Here is a 20,162-nt window from a genome sequence, read left to right as displayed (position 1 = left end):
TGGGAGGAGAGCCCCGCTTCATGTGGAATCAGACCCTCCTGAGCCCTCTGTGGAGAAAGGAAGAGGGCCAGCCAGGGAAGTACTGGAGGTGGAGGCGGGGAAGGGTGGGATATGCAAAAAGGCACTCAGAGCCTAAAGTCGGGGTAAGAGAGTGAGTGTGGGCCCTGAGATTAAGATTAGGCTCAAGGTGTGAAGGTCAAAGTCGTCTTGGTGCCAGGCCCTCTGGGCTGTGCTTGCCTTGGGTTGGCAGGTGAGAGAGAGCAGGACAGGCCTAGGTAGCAGGTTTTTTGCCTATGCAGGAAGCAAAGATGAACGCTTTCTAGCAGGATCTATATTTGGCCTGCTTTTCCTTTGGTCTCTGCTTCTGTTTGTACCGTGCCTACCCAATTCTCATGCATTCACTTAACAAACATTTAAATAGCCTAGAACATTTGCAGATATCAGTGGCCAGGGCTTTCCAGAAGCGTAGGCTGGGACTTGCAGAGTCCTCACTGCCCGGAGCTTCAGCGTCGCGCTCAGCTAGGCCCCTCGCGTGCTGTGCGCTTTGTGCACCATCCCGGTTGCTGGGGCCTGAGGCCTGATCAGCAGCGGACTGAGTAGGGGTGCAGGACCGCTCCCCAGATGGCCGGCCCAGACAATCTGAGCCCGAGACAGGTTAAGGGGGCAGGAGACTGGGCAGGGCCGGGGAGTCTCTGCGGGGGCCGACCCTGTGCCCTTTCACGTGCCCTCGGAGCTCAGATGCTGTCAGTGAGTGGCGGCGGCGCTCCCAGGGAAGGGGTCCCCCTCGGTACCCGGGGCTGGGAGCCGGGGCAGCCCTCGCCAGCGCCGCGCCCTCCCCGAGGCCCGAGCGAGGCGCCGCGGGAGGAATTCCAGCCATTTCCTCTGCGCCGCGCGGTATGTGGCCTGCTCGCTGCCCGACCGCAGCGCGGCCCGGAGGTGGGGGCCGGCGGCGCGGGCCCGTCACCAGCCGCGTCTGGCAGCTGCCCCGGCCTCGCCGTCCCGCTCCAGATTCCCGGCTGGCCGCCCCTCGTCCCGGGCGACCAAACCGGCCCTGGAGCTGCCCCGGGCCGGCGCGGCGCTGCCGGGAACCCCGGCTCCTCCCCGCGCGGCCGCAGCCGGCGGAATCGCTCCCGCCCCACGCCCGCCTGCCTCCTCGGTCCCCGCCGCGCACCCTACCCCGCGGGTCCCCAGAATCTCAGTTTGAAACTGAAGGTGGCCTTTGCTACGTCAACTTGGGGCACGTCCCTTAGCCTTTCTAAGCGTCAGTTTCTCCACCTGTGAAATGGGCACCCTAACAATAGTGCTACCTCATTTGTGCCGCCCTGAGGTTAAATGAGAAAGGGAACGTGCTGGAGCAATGTCAACGATGTTTTCGTTTCTCTAGGTATCGCTGCTGTCCTCAGCTCTCCTGGATCTTCCGCCCACCCTGCCCAGGGCCTCTTCTCCATACTAATTCGCGGTGGAGCAGTCGGGGCGGCTTTACAGGTAGGCACTGCAGACGGCCGCCTCAAGGACCGGCGGTAGACTCTTCCTCGGGATTATCTGCCCGCTTAGGGTTCTTGAAAAACCTAAGGGACGGTTATTTCATTTTTTAAATGATGTCATCGCCGTCTGACATCAACCAGGCACGTAGCGATTAGGGGAAGTTGAGGGTGCGGACTGGGATGGTAGGTCCGCAGACGTGGACTCTACATGCCGGTCTCAACAGACGCTGGGCCACCACGTGCTCTCTGGGCTCCTCTTTCAAAGTGCAGAGCCTCCACCCCCAGCCCCCGGGAGAACGAACATTCTTTCAGCTTTAACTCTGCGCTAGAGCAGCGAGAAAGGGAAAGCCAGAGCCCCTAGGCGACTGGGAGGGTGGAATCCACTTCCCCTGCCGCCCACCCCCGCCTCACCCCCGCCCACGGCTGCGGTAAATGTGACACCGAGCGGAGCTGGAAAGCCCCGGGTTTCACCGGGCCTAACCGCCGACTGCTTTGCAGACGCAGCACCGAGGAGCCGCTCTGCCGCGGTGCTCCCCCAGATGGCTCCTTGTTTTGGTTTTGAAACTTCCATTCCAGCCAGAGTCCCAAGGCCGAGAATCAGCCCTTGCAGCAAGACGTGCTCCCCTCGTTCCCCCCCCCCCCCACACACGCTACAGCCACAGACCGCATAAATCCAGGTGGAGACAGGTCCAGAAACACAGGTGCTATAAATATCCCAGTCCGGCGAGCGGGGAGACACAGCTCCCGGACAGCCCCTCCCCACCCACCCTCCTCTGAGCCCAGCACTTCCGGCCATCGCTGCGCCGCAGGCTGCTCTCCGAGTTGGGAGGGGCGGACCCCATCCGTAGCAGAGGCCTGGCTTCCTTTTCCTCGCCCGAGACCCCCTGACTGCCTAACCTGAGCGTTTTCTCTCTACTCAGGATACACCTCCCGACCTCCCAATCGCAGACCGTTTCCTCCCTCCCCTGGTATTTTTTTAAAGGCTTCTCCCAGAGACCCCAGGCTGTGGCCAGTCTTCCTGAAATGCTGACTTCTCTTTCAAGATGGATGGGGGATGCTGCCTTAGGTTAGAAGGCAACGAACGAAATCACATTTTTAAATGTAAAATTTGATTCTAAATTTTTGATGGCGCTTTTCGTTTTGGTGGAGGTGGGGACGGACGACGGTGGGGAACAGGCTGCAGGCAGAGTAAATCTAAAAGAGGGGAAAAAAGAAGCTGGGAGTACACACATGTGAAGAGGGCATATCGCTCCGCTGGAAAAGAGAGTTGCTTTCCCAACAGGCTGGTTCCCAGGAGCTTGGTGCGGCTTTCTGAGCCAGTCTCCTGAGCCTGGGACTTGATGGGGTGCAGCTCCCTGAGAAGGAGCCTGTTGGACACAATAAGGCTGCACTGGGAAAAAGGTTAATGAAGTTCCACCACCGGGGCTAAGGGATTCAGACACAAAAATTATCCCCAGGAAACTCGGAGATCTGATGGCTCCAGGAGAGGGTGGCAAAGAGCAAGGCAGGTTTGGAGATAATGAGCGAAACAGATCTGAACCACCAGTTTTCAAATGTGTCTGTAAAAATAAGCTTTAACTAAATGCTAAATAAAGCCCTGGTTTAAAAAATGAAGTCACACTCCGCTTCCAATGTGGGCGCTTACTCTCGAGTTGCTGTGCTAAGGAAGCACTTGGTCAGCTCATCCCGCTGAATCCTACTTAGAATGTACTATAAATTCCCCGTTTTACAGATGAGAAAACTGAGGTCAGAGAGGCTAATTAACTAGCAGAGAAGAGTTTCGAACTCAGGGATCTGACTCCAGTGGTTACCTGTGGAACCTCTGCTGTAGGGTAATCAGCTCTGATGATCTCTCTGACCAGAGGTTGGCATGACTCCACTTCAGCCTTCAGCTGTCTTTTTTTTTTTTTTAAGTTATACAATTTTTATTTATTTATTTATTTATGGCTGTGTTGGGTCTTCATTTCTGTGCGAGGGCTTTGTCTAGTTGTGGCAAGTGGGGGCCACTCTTCATCGCGGTGCGCGGGCCTCTCACTATCGCGGCCTCTCTTGTTGCGGAGCACAGGCTCCAGACGCGCAGGCTCAGTAATAGTGGCTCATGGGCCTAGTTGCTCCGCGGCATGTGGGATCTTCCTAGACCAGGGCTCGAACCCGTGTCCCCTGCATTGGCAGGCAGATTCTCAACCACTGCGCCACCAGGGAAGCCCCCTTCAGCTGTCTTTAACAGTGAGGAAGACATTGCTGTAACACCCGCCTGCCTCTAGTAGACCCGAGTGATTGCAGCCTCATTGAACTTGATGGCATTCCTGAGGGGGCCAGGCAACCTACCCTAAGACCCCAGTGTATAGAGGAACAAACTCTCTGTAAGAGGAGGACTCTGAATGGACTGGATGCAGTCACCAAGGTCAGCACTTCCTGTGTGATTTCAGGACCACAGGGAGCCCCAAGTGGCCTCCTTACTAAAAATCAACCATAAAAGAACCATTGTGCTTAACACAGAACCAGATGTGTGCTTAAATTTACACAGGTCACTGCTATCTCACCTTGGGCCATGGGCCAAGGCGACCCAAAGATATATTTTGTCTGGCTTTCCTAGCATTTTTAAAAAGTTGAGTTAATTACCAAACGTTTAAAATTGGAAGATTGTGCAGAAATATCTGGATTTTTTTAGCTCCTCCCCCCTAATCTTTAAGAGCTGGCCACACTGACATGTACTCTGTGGTCCACCCCAGTCCCAGCCATCCCATCTCGTTTTTTATTCCCACCCTCCTGCTTGGCCCATTGACATTTGAATTTGCTGACCCCCATCTTCCTCACTAAAACGCAGTTATTCACTAAAGAGGTAACTGTTGAGTCTAACTAGTCACATTCCAGTTTGGCTATCTTTTCTGGAGAGCTGGTTAAGGTAGAATAGTTGAGGTAAGTTAAAGTGAGGGTAGGAGAGAAAGTGGGGTTCCCCCAAACAAAGCGTCAGGCCATACCAGAACAGAGCAGATTTCTGAGTTCCTAGAAGACCACAAGATGAGAAATTGGTGTTCGAACAGCTGACATGGATGTCAGAACATCACCTGTTTCCCAGGAGCTCATCCTTCCATTTAACTTAGCAAACACCACATTCCCCTATTCTTTTATTAGCATCCTGGGCTGCCTTCCCCAAACCTGCTTCTGGAAGTGCCTTGGGGAATGTCCAGAAGCAAACCCTGGAGGTGATTAGAGGGCTGCCGACTCCGGCTATGAGCGAGCCCAAAGGAATGGGTCTGGCTTTCAACCAGGACGGAGCTGAGCCCAGAGGAGGAGCTGAATGAAGACGAGGGGTTTGAGCAGCCAGGAATTGAAGCACGATCTCATTCACCAAGATGGTGAGCAGCTGTTTTCTCTGAAACGTGGACCACATGAGGGAAAACCATCCTCCCCGAACTTGGAAGCTTTTCTGACCAAGCAGTTTATTGTGGGCACAGAGAGGTGAAAAGGTTTTGTATGGAGACGTAAGAAGGGATGAGATGGGCTTTGACGGACTGTCTGATAGACCTCGGGGCCACCTCAGCCTTCCCCAAATGCGCATCTGGGAGAGTTTCAGCCCTGTGAATATTTGAACTCAGACCTTTTAGGCAATAGTCCATGGGACAAGTGTGTCAACAGAGCCCCAGATGTGTACTCTGGGGTGTGGAGGGCGTGAATGTGATGAAGTACTTTTAGGGCTTTTAGAGAAACAGGAAATAGAGTTATCAGAGACAGGAAAATCTATTCAACTTCTTTCAAAACCAGTGGATAACATGGCCATCAGAATTGTCACAACTGCTAGGTGAAGCCTTTGGAAAAGACAACAAATTAGCAGCAAAGGGGTAGGAGAGGCCCCTTCGGGGAGTCGCCAGGCTGGGGCAGGGACACACTCTATTCAGAGAGCCTCCTCTCCCCTCCTGCATCGTCAGGAGCCCCTGAAATCCCAGCACTCAGCCTTGCCGCCATCATCTGTGCATTGTGTCCTCGTTCCTGTTCATGTCAGTCCTAAAATCTCCCTGGCTCCCAGAGGCCCTGTCTTTCCCCTATTCTGTGGCCTCTCCCACGCTCCCCAACTCCTGAAACTCTTCCTCCGTGACCCCTGGAGTTCATATCCGTGATTAGCAAACTCTCCTTTATCCTCAACCTGTTCTCCTAGCATCCTCTTCACTTCTTTCCCTGCGGGACACCCAGCTCTCCCCTGAGTTCACTGCTGCCCCCACAGCCTTCTCCAGCAGGGCCTGGTTTTTTTCTCTCACAGCCCCCGTCCCTAGACCTGGAGGTGAGATAGGTGTCCTCCTTACTGGTCATCGTCACCTTGAGAAGTATTCCCTTGCACACCACGTTGAATTTCGTGTTATCAAATTATACCAATCACTGCTGTCTTCTCCTAACCCCCAGGCGTTATTTTTCAAATATTCTAGGTCTTGGTTCACTGTCACTCTCACCAACACTGTCTTAACCCTTGGCGATTCGGTATAGAGTAGATGACCCTTCCAATACCCCAGCCTCTCAGTCTCTTGAATTTCTCTCCTCCAGTGATTTTCCCTCCCCTCAACCCATAGTTGTGATTACACATAACTGCAGTCCCTCCATGATCTCAATTTCGTGCATCCTCCTATCTTTCCAGCTCACCTCCTTGCTTGATCTCAGCCATCCTCTGACCCCACCAGAGCCTCCAGTATGCTGATCCCACCACCCTTCACTGTTGCCCACCCCTTTGATGTTCTTACTCCCCTCCTGACCCAGTATAAATTTCATGGCCATACCTAGCCAGAGAAATACACACAGCCCCACTGCTTGACCTCATTTGAAGTTCATGCTGATGAAACTTACGTGGGCCCTTAATGCTGCCCAACAGTCATACTTATGTTTCCCTGATCCATTCACTCACCTATGCTCCTGGATGACAGTTTTGTACCTTCTTTTCCCTTCTCAAACCCTTAATATTCCCTTCCCATTCTCACTCTCAGCTGAATTCTAAAAGAATCTAATTGGATTCTTTTTTCACTGGGAAAATAGAAGGAACCAGAGGAGAAATCTGCAGATTCCCACCATCACATTTATCCCCTGTCCAGCAGTTGCATCTTCTCACTTTGCCTTTCCACCTACTATCAGAGGTGACCCATCCATCAAGAGCAAATTCCTCCACTTGCGCAGGCAACCCAGTCCCTCTCACCTACTCATGGACATTACTCAGCAATTCTTCCTACACCAAATTATTACTCTCTGCTGGATTCTTTCCATCAGCACACAAACATGCTATTATTTCCCACATCTTAAAAAAAAGCCTTTTCATGACTGTACTTCCCTTGGCAGCCTCCCTCCCATTTGTTTGCTCCCCTTTAGAGCAAATTCCTCAGAAGAATCATCCGTACTTGCTATGTCCAGTTCTCTCTTAAACCAACCCCAAATCAGGCCTATATCCCTCAGTGCTCCACAGAAATTATTCTGGTCCAAGTTACCATGACTTACTAAATCCAGTGGTCACTTCTCAGTTCTCGGCTTATTGATTAATAACATCTGATATAATCAACCACGTCCTCCTCCTTGATACACGTTCTTCCCTGGACTTCCAGAACACCTCACTCTCTTGGTTTTCCTCCTCTCTCACTGCTCCCGCCTTCTTGGTCTCTTTTCCTGGCTCCCCCTCTTTTCCCTGACCTCTAAATGTTGACATGCCCAGGGCTCAGACCTCAGTCCTCTGCCCCTCCTTATCCACCTCTTTTGATGATCTCATCTAGATGTGTGGTTTTAAATACAGTCTATGCACCCATGACCCACATTTATATCTCTAGTCCAGACCTCTGCCCTGAACTCTAGACTCATATATCCGACTGTCTGCCCCACATCTCCAAACTCAAGATGTCCAAAACTAAACTCTTGAGATGCTCCCCAAACTTGATCTACCTGCAGTCTTTCCTATCACAGTCGATGGCAACTCTATTCTTTCAGTGGCTCAGGCCAAAACACTGAGTTATCCTTGACTCTTGTCTTCCTCTCACATGCACATCACATCTGACAGGAGTTAACTCTACCAACAGAATGCATCTGGAATCCAACCACTTCTCACCTCCTTTATGGCTGCCGTCCTAGTCAAAGCCACCGTCATCTCTCACCCGGATTACTGCTGTGTCCTCCTGTCAAAAGTCTCCCTGCTTCTACTCTGGCCTTCAACACAGAAGCCAGAGTGATCTTTTTTTTTTTTTTGGCCGCACTTCGGGGCTTGTAGGATCTTAGTACCCCAACCAGGGATCAAACCCATGCCCCCTGCAATGGAAGAGCGGAGTCCTAACCTCTGGACCTCCAGGGAATTCCCAAGAGTGATCCTTTTAAAATATACTTTAGACCACATCACTCTCTAATCAAAACTTCAAAAACCCCCTCTCCCCCATTTCTTTTAGGGTTACTCTTTGATAACTCCCCATTTCTCTCAGTGTAAAAACGGAAGTCTTTACAATGGCCAAAGAGTTCCTGCATTATCTGCCCACTCCTCCCACCACTCACCTCCCTGGCTCCCTCTTTGGATTATTTTATTTTATTTATTTATTTATTTATTTTTAAAATTTTGGCCACGCCACGTGACTTGCGGGATCTTAGTTCCCTGACCAGGGATCGAACTCGGGCCCCAGCAGTGAAGGCACAGAGTCCTAATCACTGCACCGCCAGGGAATTCCGTCTTCCTCTTTGGATACTCCCTTCCTCACTCATTCTGGGAGTCCAGCCTCCCTGATGTTATTCAAACACACTAGGCGTGTTGCCACAGTGAGGTCTCTGCTGTAGCTCTACCCTCTACCTGAACACCCTTGCCCCAGAAATCTACTTGCCAACCTTCTCACTCCTTCAGTCTTTAGAGTCCCACCTTTTCAATGAGACCCATTTGACCACCCTGTTTAATACTGAAACTTGCCCTTTCCCTACACCCTGACATTCTTGATCACCTTTAACCTGCACAACCTTGTTCTTTTTGGTCCCCATAGCATTTATTATCTCCTAACATACTATGTAATTTATATATTTATGTTTATTGCTTATTATCTATCTTCCCCTAACCCCACCCCCACAGGGATCTTTCTCTGTCTTGTTCACAAATGTATCCTAAATGCCTAGAACAGTGCCTGACACATGGTAGGGAAACAATATGTATTTTTTTGGAATGAATGAAAATAATCCAGGCAGAGAGGGACTTACTTCCTCGCCCATCAGAAATGTCTGGGCCAAGAGCAAAAGGGAAAATGGAACCAGAAAGAGCAGTTGGAGCTGACCGTAAACACATGATTCACGGGCAAAGTCAGGTCAAGTTGGAATGAACAAACTGTGTGCTCATAATCACTAGATGATAGATAGATAGATAGATAGATAGATAGATAGATAGATAGATAGATAGATAGAATCTCCCACATGGTAGGTAATAAAGTGACTTTATTTACCACATATAGAGTAAATAAAAGCCTGGGCCAATGACACCGACTTATCCAATTCCCGTCATTGTCAGTTGCTTTTTAGCTGTTCTCCCAGCCCTAAGTGAGCCAGTTACAGTTGACCCTTGAACAACGTGGAGTTTGAACTGCCTGGGTCCACTTATACACGGATTTTTTTCAACAAATGTACAGTCGGCACTCCCTTTTCACGGGCTTTGCATTAGGGGATTCAACCAACCATGGACAGCAGATTAAATTTTGATCTGGGGTTTGTCGAATCCGAGGACATGGAGGGTCGACTGTATTCAGTGGACTATGCCATGTTATATAAAGGACTTGAGCATCCACGGATTTTGGTATTTGCAGGGACCCCTGGAATCAGTGCCCCGTGGATACCAGTTGTCCCCGAGGGACAACGGTACAGTTTGTCAGAGGCACCACAGAGAGTAAAGGCAAAAGGACAGGATCCTACAAGTGAGGACTTTGAAAAAGAAATTCCTCTCTCTTCACCTCTTCCCCTAAGTGCTTTCTCAGTAGAAGATAGTGCAGTACCAGATGTCTGGGGCAGTACCCAAGCCATTTCCTCAGAATTCTGCAATCATTGGATGCAGATGGTTAATAGTTCTGCTTGCCTGGCCCCCATATGTCCACTGTTAACAGAGGCCTTCTGGAGTCCATGCCTTCCTTTCCCATAGGGATTGCAGCTTCCAGGCTGACTGCCAATGTATTCCTTCTCGAAAGATGCCAGTGTTATGCGAGGAGCCTCTGCACTAAAGATAAACAAGTTAACTGAGGCTCCTAAGGCCCTCCAGACATTTTAGTTAGAGACCCTGGGGTATCAGCCCTGTGGCTGCACCAGGGGCTTGAGGCCACAGTAGGGTCTGGGGCAGGAGGCTTTACCTGTCCTGAGGAGAAATAGAATCTCAGAGCCTTTACAGAGTTGAGGCTTCAGCTCACAACATGCCTAAATAACTGCAGGCAGAGCTTCCAAAGGGGTCTGGGCAGAAGCTCCAGAAGATCCCCCTTGACCAGACATGAAGACAAGACCCCCAATTCACAGGACAGACTCGAACCAAATTGCCTTTTCCCAAAACAGGGGCATCCTCAGCTACGCCTTTCATCATAAGGAATGTATGTGCATTGATGGAGCTCACCTAGTGCCAAGAGAGCAGCAAAAGGCATTGAAATAAGTAAGCCTATGTCATTTTCTCCATAGAAAACATTCATTTGTAAGGAAGGCATTCATCTTTGACATGAATAGGGATGCCCTATGAGGTTCAGAGTAAGCACAAAACACAGCAGAAGAAGCAGCACTCCTGTATAAAAATATAATTTAGGGAATTCCCCGGCGGTCCAGTGGTTAAGACTCGGCAGTTTCACTGCAGTGGGCCCGGGTTTGATCCCTGGTCAGGGAATTAAGATCCCACAAGCCGCGCGGCGCAGCCAAAAAAATATATATATATATATAAAATACATGTATTATATATAATACATATGTATATATATAATACATGTATTTTTATATATATATATATATATATATATTTTTTTTTTTTTTTTGTGGCTGTGTTGGGTCTTTGTTTCTGTACGAGGGCTTTCTCTACTTGTGGCAAGTGGGGGCCATTCTTCATCGCGGTGCGTGGGCCTCTCACTATCGTGGCCTCTCTTGTTGCGGAGCACAGGCTCCAGACCCGCAGGCTCAGTAATTGTGGCTCACGGGCCCATTTGCTCCGCGGCATGTGGGATCTTCCCAGACCAGGGCTCAAACCCGTGTCCCCTGCATTGGCAGGCAGATTCTCAACCACTGCGCCACCAGGGAGGCCCTATATTTTAAATAAGTTAAAATATTTACCCAGTCCCATGAGAAAAAAGTCAAAGGGCTTAAGTATATTCTCAACACTCAATCTAACTTCTCTTTCTTCCCCTCACAGTTGCCCCTTTTTTGTTCCTCTTCACTCTTCCAAAACTCAGCTCACAATCCTCCCGCACCCTGTGTACCTCCATCTCACACACACACACACACACACACACACACACACCCACACACACACACACACATACACACACAGGCTCTTGATGCCCTTCCTCTCTCCCTGCCTCCCTGGACCTTTTCTTTTCTGCGTTTCCAATGTAACGATTCGTGGCTGCTCAGGCTCCTTCCAAGTCTTAGTTCTTCCTGGTTTTTACTCTGATCAGCACAGCAGCAGACCAGCTGAGCTGGAATCTTTCTTAGGCAGTAGTCAGGTAAAGCTGTACATATTCATGGGGAGATATTGTGTAATCCTATGCCTTTCCTCCATGTCTCTTTAAAGGATGTCATTTTAATACCCCACATCCATCAGCATTTTCTTCTTAGGAGAAAAGAGAGCAAGAGAGGAAAGACAGAGTGAGAGAAGTCAGAACATGTCTGGGGAATGAAAGACATCTTTTGATCTGCTCCTTATATGTAGCTCAGATGCCTACACTGGACAGTGCCCAGATTATCAGTGGATTCTGGGACATTCCTATGTTAGCCTAATCAAAAAAGAAAACAACACAGCCAACAAGAGGTTAAGGCACAAAGTCAAAATGGAGAGGATTCTGTAGGCCTCTGAACTTGACTTGAAGCATTCAGTGTGAAGGCAGGAGCTGGGAGAAGAGAGAAAACAGTGAATTGTGTTTTTGATTATTTTTTTTCTGATTACAAAAGTAACATGTGTTCAATGTAGAAAACCAGGAAAATACAGAAAAGTACAAGAAGGGATTGAAAAAAAAAAAGAAACAACACTTGTGACCCCACCACCCAGATATAATCAATGTTAACGTTTGTTTACCTTTCCAATGTTGTTTCCACGCATATTCTTTTTTAATCAAATTATAAACATAGTATATATGCTCTTTCAGAAATTTTTTCTCACTTAACAGTATATCCTAATTTTTTCCCCAAGTCATTAAATACTCTTCTACAATGTGATTTGTTAAAGCTATTTATGATTTTGTGCTATAGGTATGCTATCATAGATTTATCAACCAATTTTTTTTTTTTTAAAGCGACGTGGTTATTTTTAAATTATTTATTTATTTTTGGCTGTGTTGGGTCTTCGTTTCTGTGCGAGGGCTCTCTCCAGTTGCGGCAAGTGGGGGCCACTCTTCATCGCGGTGCGCGGGCCTCTCACTATCGTGGCCTCTCTTGTTGCAGAGCACAGGCTCCAGACGCGCAGGGTCAGTAGTTGTGGCTCACGGGCCCAGTTGCTCCGCGGCATGTGGGATCTTCCCAGACCAGGGCTCGAACCCGTGTGCCCTGCATTGGCAGGCAGATTCTCAACCACTGTGCCAACAGGGAAGCCTATCAACCAATTTTATGTGGAAGCGTATCTAGGCTTTTCCCAAGCATGGGATTTTAACTGTGGCAGGGTTGTCTGCACCACCCCTGTTTTCAGACAAGCTAACCTTCTTCCCTTACAAGCAGATAAGGATCCCTTCAAAGTCCTATACCCAAGAGAACCCTGCCTTGACAGAAGTAACTCCTCACAAGCATTCAGCTGTCCTTGTGTTCTTCAGGGAAAGCCTGGCATTAGGCCTTGAGCATCCTTACGTCTACTGGCCAGGCCATTCTTGAGCAGACGGAGAGAAAATATTTGTCGTTCTAAGTCATGGAGTTGGCCCAAGTTATTCAATGCATCATTCTCAAAAATATTTTTTGTGCTAGACCTGAGCTGGATATTATAGAAGAAGAGATATGGTTTCTATGTTTCATAAACTTTTACTCTTCATGGGTTGACAAACATATAGGTGTGAAAGAGTTAGGTAGAAACAGATTATGTGTGAATGACTAAATGCTAATCTGTGGTTCAAATCACAATGGCTTTAGGAGGTGAGAAAAATGTAAGCACAAGGTGGAATTGAGTGGTTTGAGAAGACTCCATGGAACAGGTGGAGCTTGGAGGCAGGGTAGGCAAGGAACATTCCATGTGGAGGGGACACAGAGGCCAGAAAGCACAGGAAGCAAGAAGGAGGTTCATGTGGCTGCAGCTGAGGGAGAGATGGTCAGTCAGACTAGATAAGTCACATATGGGGCACATGGGTAGAGGGCCAAAAAGAAGTTTGACCCTAATTCTGTAGATATTTCCCCTTGTACTGGAGGTGTCACACCAAGAAAGGAAATGTCAAGTCAAATTCAAGCTGAGTTGCTTTTGTTTTTTGGTGTGTGTAGGGCCAGGGGTGGTGGAGGATGGTTTATAAACAGAACTTCTCAAAGCCTTTAATATTGTTCATGTATGTGGCAAGGTCAAGAGAGGGGGAAATTGGACTTCCTAAGAGCCTTTGACCACAGAACTCTTTTTATCATGGATCATCTCCTTTGGTGTTCCATGAGACACAATTAGGAGCTAGTGAGCCACCAAAGATGTTAGAGCTGGAAAGTAATGCTTGAGGGAAAACAAAGTTTTAGAAGATTAATCTCATGGGAGAATGTAAGGTGAGCAAGAGAGAAAAGAGCCTGGATTCAGGCCATACAGTTAGATGATTGAATAAAGACTCCAGATAAGTGGGCAGGGTTGAAGCACACTGAAGCAGAGAATGGAGAACAAAGCATTGATTGAACGCAGAGTCTGCTGTTGGGCTCTGGGGAAGGTACAAAAGTGTCAGAGTTCCTGGATCTTGCAGGAGTTCGAATAAGCATTAATTAGGATTTTGATTGCAACGGACAGAAATCAACTTGAAGCAGCTTAAGCAAAAAGAGTGTTTTTAAGGAAATAGGGATACTTCATGAAGAACTGAAGCCATGTACTGGGAAGTTGGCAAAAAGTTCCGTGTCTATCTGGTCTCAGCTACTGTGTGTGTTTGCCTCATCTTCTTCATATTCTCTCTCTCTCCTCTCCTGTCCTCTAACATCCCCTCACCTTCCTTTCTTTCCCCGCTCTCCTCTCCTCTTCCTCCTCCCCTCTCCCTGTTCTCATTTCTGGAAGAAAATGGCTTCCCTAGAGTTCCTGAGTTTGCATGTTGCACTAAGTTTGCATGACACAGTTCCGGCTATATCAGAAGCTAACTCTCCATGTCTTCTTCCCAATTTCAGATTTCCAGTAGAAAGAGTCTTCTTGACCCAGCTTAGGACTCATTCTGTTCTGACTAGGGGGACAGGTTTTAAATAGAAACATGGCTGCAGACGACTTACCCTGTGAATTAGTGTGGGGACCACTACCAGGAAAATGTGTCTGCTGTAGAGTGATGCGATGACCTTTAACTGAAAGCATGCTTCTGGAAGAGTTGAGCACACTATTGTTTTGTTTTGTTTTAATTTTTTTTTTGAATTTTATTTTATTTTATTTTTATAGAGCAGATTCTTATTAGTTATCTATTTTATACATATTAGTGTATACATGTCAATCCCAGTCTCCCAATTCATCCCACCACCACCACCCCACCCTGCCACTTTCTCCCCTTGGTGTCCATACGTTTGTTCTCTCCATCTGAGGAGCACACTATCGTTGAATGAGTAGATGACTATGAAGCTTTAAGGCAGCTTCATTAGAGTCCATATTCTTGTCCCTTTCCCAAACTCCTTTAGTTCCCAAGTTCTGTAAAAATCTACAGATGAAGGAAGCAGGATACACTGTGGTTAAGAGCACATGTCTGGGGTTACGTTGTCTGTGTTTTGGATCCTAGCCTTGAGGACTTCAGCAAGTTATGGAACCTGCCTGAGCCTCAGGTTTCTCATCTATAAAATGGGTATCGCGAGGATTAACTAAGATAATATGTGTAAAGTGCTTAGCACAATGCACCTAATATTGTTAGCAACGTAATTGTTAAACAAAAATTAACTGATGGAGCTGAAGTTGACATCAGTAGATCCAAATATCTTTCATAAACTGAACAAAAGAAAGATGCACTGGCAGATGGGCAAGTGGTCAGCTTGGTTCTCCAGATATCCCCACGAACGTGGCCTCTGGAATAGGGGGTTTGGGGAGAAAAATAAGCCACGAATATCTTGAGGCGCCAACGGGGACTTTAGAGATCACAGGTCATATGGGCCAGTCACACTCCCTTTTGTTCCTAGAGATTTAATATCTACCAGCCTATTAAATGGTCATGATTTGGAGAAGACAAGAAGAGGAATTACTTTCAGCTGGCCCTGGTCTTTAAATAACCCGGGGTACAACATCCTTCAAAACACAAAGGAGACCATGTGTAAAACATTAGTTAAATTCAGATATAAATCTAGTCTTTGACCAGTCCAAAACTAATTAATATGCTTTTTTTTCTCTCTTTGAACTTTGAGTTTTCTGGCAACAACAAAAACCCCAAACCCCATCCAAAACCATCGTCCAGACAGCACAGCTCCTATGCTCCCCTCCCTCGTGTCACATATTGTTGACAGACCTACTCTTGTTACCACATTCATTCCAGTGGTGTTTCAAATTCTTCTGCAGAAATTGACTTGAAAGACAGAAAATTGCTCTTGTAATCACTTAATAAGGAATCCTGGACAGGGAATACAACGCTATGAATATAGATTTACTCTTAGCTTTTATGGATGCATTTTTCTCAGTTATTTTCATTGAAAATCATGACGAACTAATTTAAATAGCAAGGTAAACTGAGATGGAAAATTACCCATAATAAGAATTTTGATGAAAATATAGACTGGCCTGGTTTTAAGCATATCAAGGACTCTTGGTTTAAATTGCAAATTCGGAGAGATTTGAAATGTGTTTGTTTGAATGTGTCAGTTTTAGGCAAAACTAAACTACTATGTTCCTTTCCAAAAATCAAGAATCTGCTCTGGAAAAAAATCATGCAGTGTGATGTACAAAGCAGAGGGGAAGGAAAGTAAGTAATGGGTGAGAAAGACCCACCCAAGGACTGCAGCCAGCTTCCCCAGGAAGATTCATGACCATGCTTCAATACTGTCCTGCAATTCTTTCCAAGCGATTTTACTATAACTCTAAATCATTAGAAGCAACTGCTGCTGTTACCAAAGCTATCTTTGCCTCAAAAAGAGGAAAATTCAGGACATGCAATATAATCCTCTCACTATCTAAGAGAGAAACCAGCCCATTTATCATAAGAACTGAAAACATCAGCTATGTAGTAAGTTAAAAATTAGAGTTTCATACTTCAATATTATGTATCTTTTGTAAAAAGAAAAAGAGGGGGGGGCACACACAGGACATGGTTGAATGCAACAATGATAAAGTGACTTAAATTTGGTTGACTAACTGTAACCTACAAAAACCATTCTATCTATTACAAATCCTTTTCAGTAAAAGGTAAGAAAATTCCATCAACATTTTTTTAAACATTCTGAGCTATTCACAACAAATGAATCCTTACCCTTACCAGATGTTTAAGCATTTGTGTAATGCAGGGGTTTCGTAACTTGGAGAGCGTCATCAAAGGCAGTGCTAACACAATGTTCCTCCCTTTGACTTGAATGCCCTCTTCTTCCCTGTTAGGGTGATTATTGTTTCACAGTGTCCCAGGCATAAAAGGACTTTGAAGGGTCACTTTGCAACCCAACTAGCAGCATTGGCATTACCAAGGAGCGGCTGGTTAGAAATGCAGAATCTTGGGGTCCACCCCAGGCTTACTGACTCAGATTCTGCATTTTGACAGGATCCCCAGGTGATTCATATGCACATTGAAGATGAAACTATGCCACTCTAAGTCATCCCCCTGCCTATGAGCAAAACTGTGCACAATGCATAGACTGGTCTCATTCAGTCAGTTTCAGGTCCTTTATAGTTTGTCCTGTTTGAGTCATTGAGAGGAAAGGGGAAATATACTCATTTAAGGAAGTCTTGCATAGCCTAACAAAGTTAGCAACTTCTTCAGTATGTTCAACTACCTATTCTTAGAAGCACTGCAGATTAGGTCAAAGGAAAGAGAAGCAGAAAATGGAGTGGGTTCAAATACCAAACTCTAATAAAGTAAGGGTAGTACAGAAGCTGAATCTATGAGGGATGGGAAGAGCAATTTCACCAAATTACCAGTTCCAAAATTGTCTCTGCACTGTGGGTGATTTATAGTCCTGGAAGCTTAAAGCCTTGAGCTTCTTGCCGTATTTCATTTCAGATTAGTAATTTTTATCTAGTACTTCCCTGCAGCTTAAAATGAAGGCCCTGGAACTATGAAAATGAATTTATGTGGTGGATTGCATGCTCATTCTGTAGCTATCCTATAGGTTTTAGATTTGTAACAAGTTTGGAATCTGGACAATAGAAAACTCTCTGTGGGTTAATGGCAGCCAACTTCTAAGCCAAAACTGAAGGACATAGGATAGTTTTGTATGTGTTTCAGGGTCCTCAAACTTAGCTGCACATTAAAGTCACCTAGATAACATTTTTTTACACAGCTTTCTTGAGATATAATTGACATATAATAAGCTGCACATATTTAAAGTGTATAGTAGGAAAGGGACTTCCCTGGCGGTCCAGTGGTTAAGACTCCATGCTTCCACTGCAGGGGGCGCAGGTTGAATCCCTGGGCTGGGAACTAGGATCCCGCATGGTGCCGTCAAAAAAATAATAATAATAATAAAATAAAGTATATGGTAGGATGAATTTTGATATATGTTATATGGCTGTGAAACTATCACTGTGATCAAGCTAATTTCCCCTAAAGTTTCCTTGTGCCCCTTGGTAGTCCCTGCCCCCATTCTGAAATGGCTTATCTGCTTTCTGCCACTATAGATTAGTTTTCATTTTCTAGAATTTTACATAAATGGAACCATACTCTTTGCTCAGCATAATTTTTCTGAGACTCATCCACGTTGTTGCCTGTATTAATAGTTTGCCCTTTTTATTGCTGAGTAATATTCCATTGTATGAATATACCACAGTTTATCTAACTGTTCCCCAGTGAAGGACATTTGGGTTGTTTCCAGTTTTAAGCAATTATGAATAACACTGCTAAAAAGCTTCATGAACAAGTATGAGCATATAAGTTTTCATTTCTCTAGGTAAACACCTAGAAGTGGGTATGGTAAGTGTACATTTAACTTTAAAGGAAACTGCCAAACTGTTTCCCAAAGTGGTTCTACCATTTTGCTTGCTCACCAGAAATGTATAAGAGTTCCAGTCGCTTCACATCCTCTCCAGAAATAGGTATTATCAGTATTTTTTATTTTAGCGATTCTGATAGATGTATAATAATATCTCCATTGTAGTATTAATTTACATTTCCCTAATGACTGCTGATGTTGAGAATCTTTTCATGTGTATATTTGCCATCCTTATATCTTCTTTGGTGGGAGTCTTTCAAGTCTTTTGCTTATTTTTTAAATTGGGTTTTGTTTTCTTAATTGTTGAGTTTTGAGTTCATTATATATTCTGTATACAAGTCCTTTGTCAGATATATGATTGACAAATACTTTTTCCCAATCTTTTTATTCTCTTAACAACGTTTTTCAAAGGGCAGAAGTTCTTAATTTTGATAAAGTCTCATTTATTAATTTTTTTATGGATCCTACTTTCTGTGGTATAACTGACCGAAGGTCACAAAGATTTTCTTATGTTTTCTTCTAGAAGTTTTATAATTTTAAGTTTTATATTTAGGTCTATAATCCATTTTGAGTTAATTTTTATGTATGAGGCAAGGTTTGGAATGATGTTTACTTTTTTGCATGTGGATATGCAATAGTTCCAGCACCATTTATTGAAATGACTGGCCTTTCTCTACTGAATTGCCCTTGCACCTTTGTGCAAAAGCCAGTTGGCCATATATTTGTGGGTATATTCTAAATTCTCCATCTGTTCCATTGATCTATCTTTATACTAATGTCACATTGTCTTGATTACTATAGCTTTACTGTTAGTCTTGAAATCCAACTCTATTCTTTTTCTAGGAAAGATAAGCACTTTAGAATGAACCTAAGTTTTACAGTGTTAGTCAATTTCTGGGTTTTAAAAGTCTAGTAGTGTGGTTTTGATTGGGATTGCATTGATTTTATAGATCTATTTGGGGAAGACTGACATCTTAACAGTTTTGAATCTCCCGATCCGTGAACACAGTATATCTCTCCATATATGTAGGTCTCTCTCAGCAATGTTTTTTCAGCATACACGTCTTAGACTCCTTTTGTGAGGTTTAATTTTAAGTAGTTGATATTCTTATGCACTTGTAAATGCTGATGTTTATATAAGTTCAGTTTCCAGTTATTTGTTGAAATTATTTAGAAATACACTTGATTTTTGATATTGATCTTGTATCCTGCAGCCTCGCTAAACTCAGTTATTAGTTTTGTAGCTTTTTGGTAGATTCCATAGAATTTTCTATATGGATAATTATGTTGTCTGAGAATAAAGACAGCTTTACTTCTTGTCCAGTCTGACTTCCTCTTATATTTTTTTCTTGCCTTATTGTGCTGGCTAGAAGCAATACATTGCTGAATAAAAATAGTGAAAATGGGCAACCTTGCTTTGTACTTGGTCTTAGAGGAAAGGCAGTCAGTCTTTCCCATTAAGTATGATGTTAGCTTTAAGTTTTTCATAGATGCCTTTTCTCAAGTTGAGAAGTTCCCTACTTTGCTGAGAGTTGCTTTTTTAAAAATCAGAAATGGATTTTGAAATCTGTCAAATTATTTTTCTGCATCTACTGAGATATTCATATGGTTTTTCTTTTAAGTCTGTTAATATGGTGAATTACATTGATTGATTTTCAAATATCAAACTAACCTCGCATTCTTGAGGTAAACCGACTTGCTCATTATTTATTAGCTTTTATAAATATTGTTAGATTCTATTTGCTAAAATTTGCTTAAGAATTTTTGCATCTATACTCATGAGAGATATTGATCTCTAGTTTTCTTTTCTTGTAATATTTTTGTCTAGTTCTTGTATCAGAGTAATGCTGGTCTCATGGAATGAGTTGGGATATAGTCCATCCTTTTCAATTTACTTGAAGTGTTCGTGTGTAGAATTGGTACTATTTCTTCCTTAAATATTTGATAGAATTCACCATCTTGGACTGAAATTTTCTTTGTGGGAAGATTTTTAACTGCTAATTCAATTTATTTAATAGATGTAGAGCTATACAGGTTATCTATTTTTCTTCTTAAATGGTAAATTGCATCAAAGAATCTTTCCATCTCCTCTAATTTGGTCATATTTATTGGCACAAAGTTGTTCTTGATATTCCCTTATAATACTTTTAATATCTATGGAATTTGTAGTGATATCACCTCTCTCAATCCTGATATTAGTAATTTGTGTCTTCTCTCTCTTCTTTTCCTGATCAGTCTGGCTAGAGGTTTATCAATTTTATTGACCTTCTCAAAGAACCA

General features: G+C 44.9%; 1 protein-coding gene across 1 annotated transcript in view; it reads left to right on the top strand.

The window, feature by feature from the left end:
- Positions 1-738: 738 nt before the first annotated feature.
- The window catches only part of LOC309611770 (uncharacterized protein), a gene marked incomplete at its 5' end in the record, with an annotated part of 34,873 nt that continues 15,449 nt past the window's right edge, over positions 739-20,162 (top strand). Inside the window, 2 exons of the mRNA XM_082356528.1 lie at positions 739-1,261; positions 1,385-1,485. Coding sequence (XP_082212654.1) covers positions 739-1,261; positions 1,385-1,485 — 624 coding nt within the window. The remainder of the gene's footprint in view (positions 1,262-1,384; positions 1,486-20,162) is intronic.

Source organism: Balaenoptera borealis, assembly GCF_965194805.1.
Source record: "Balaenoptera borealis genome assembly, chromosome: 15".
Classification (NCBI taxonomy): Eukaryota; Metazoa; Chordata; class Mammalia; order Artiodactyla; family Balaenopteridae; genus Balaenoptera; species Balaenoptera borealis.
This window is presented reverse-complemented; position numbering and strand designations above follow the sequence as displayed.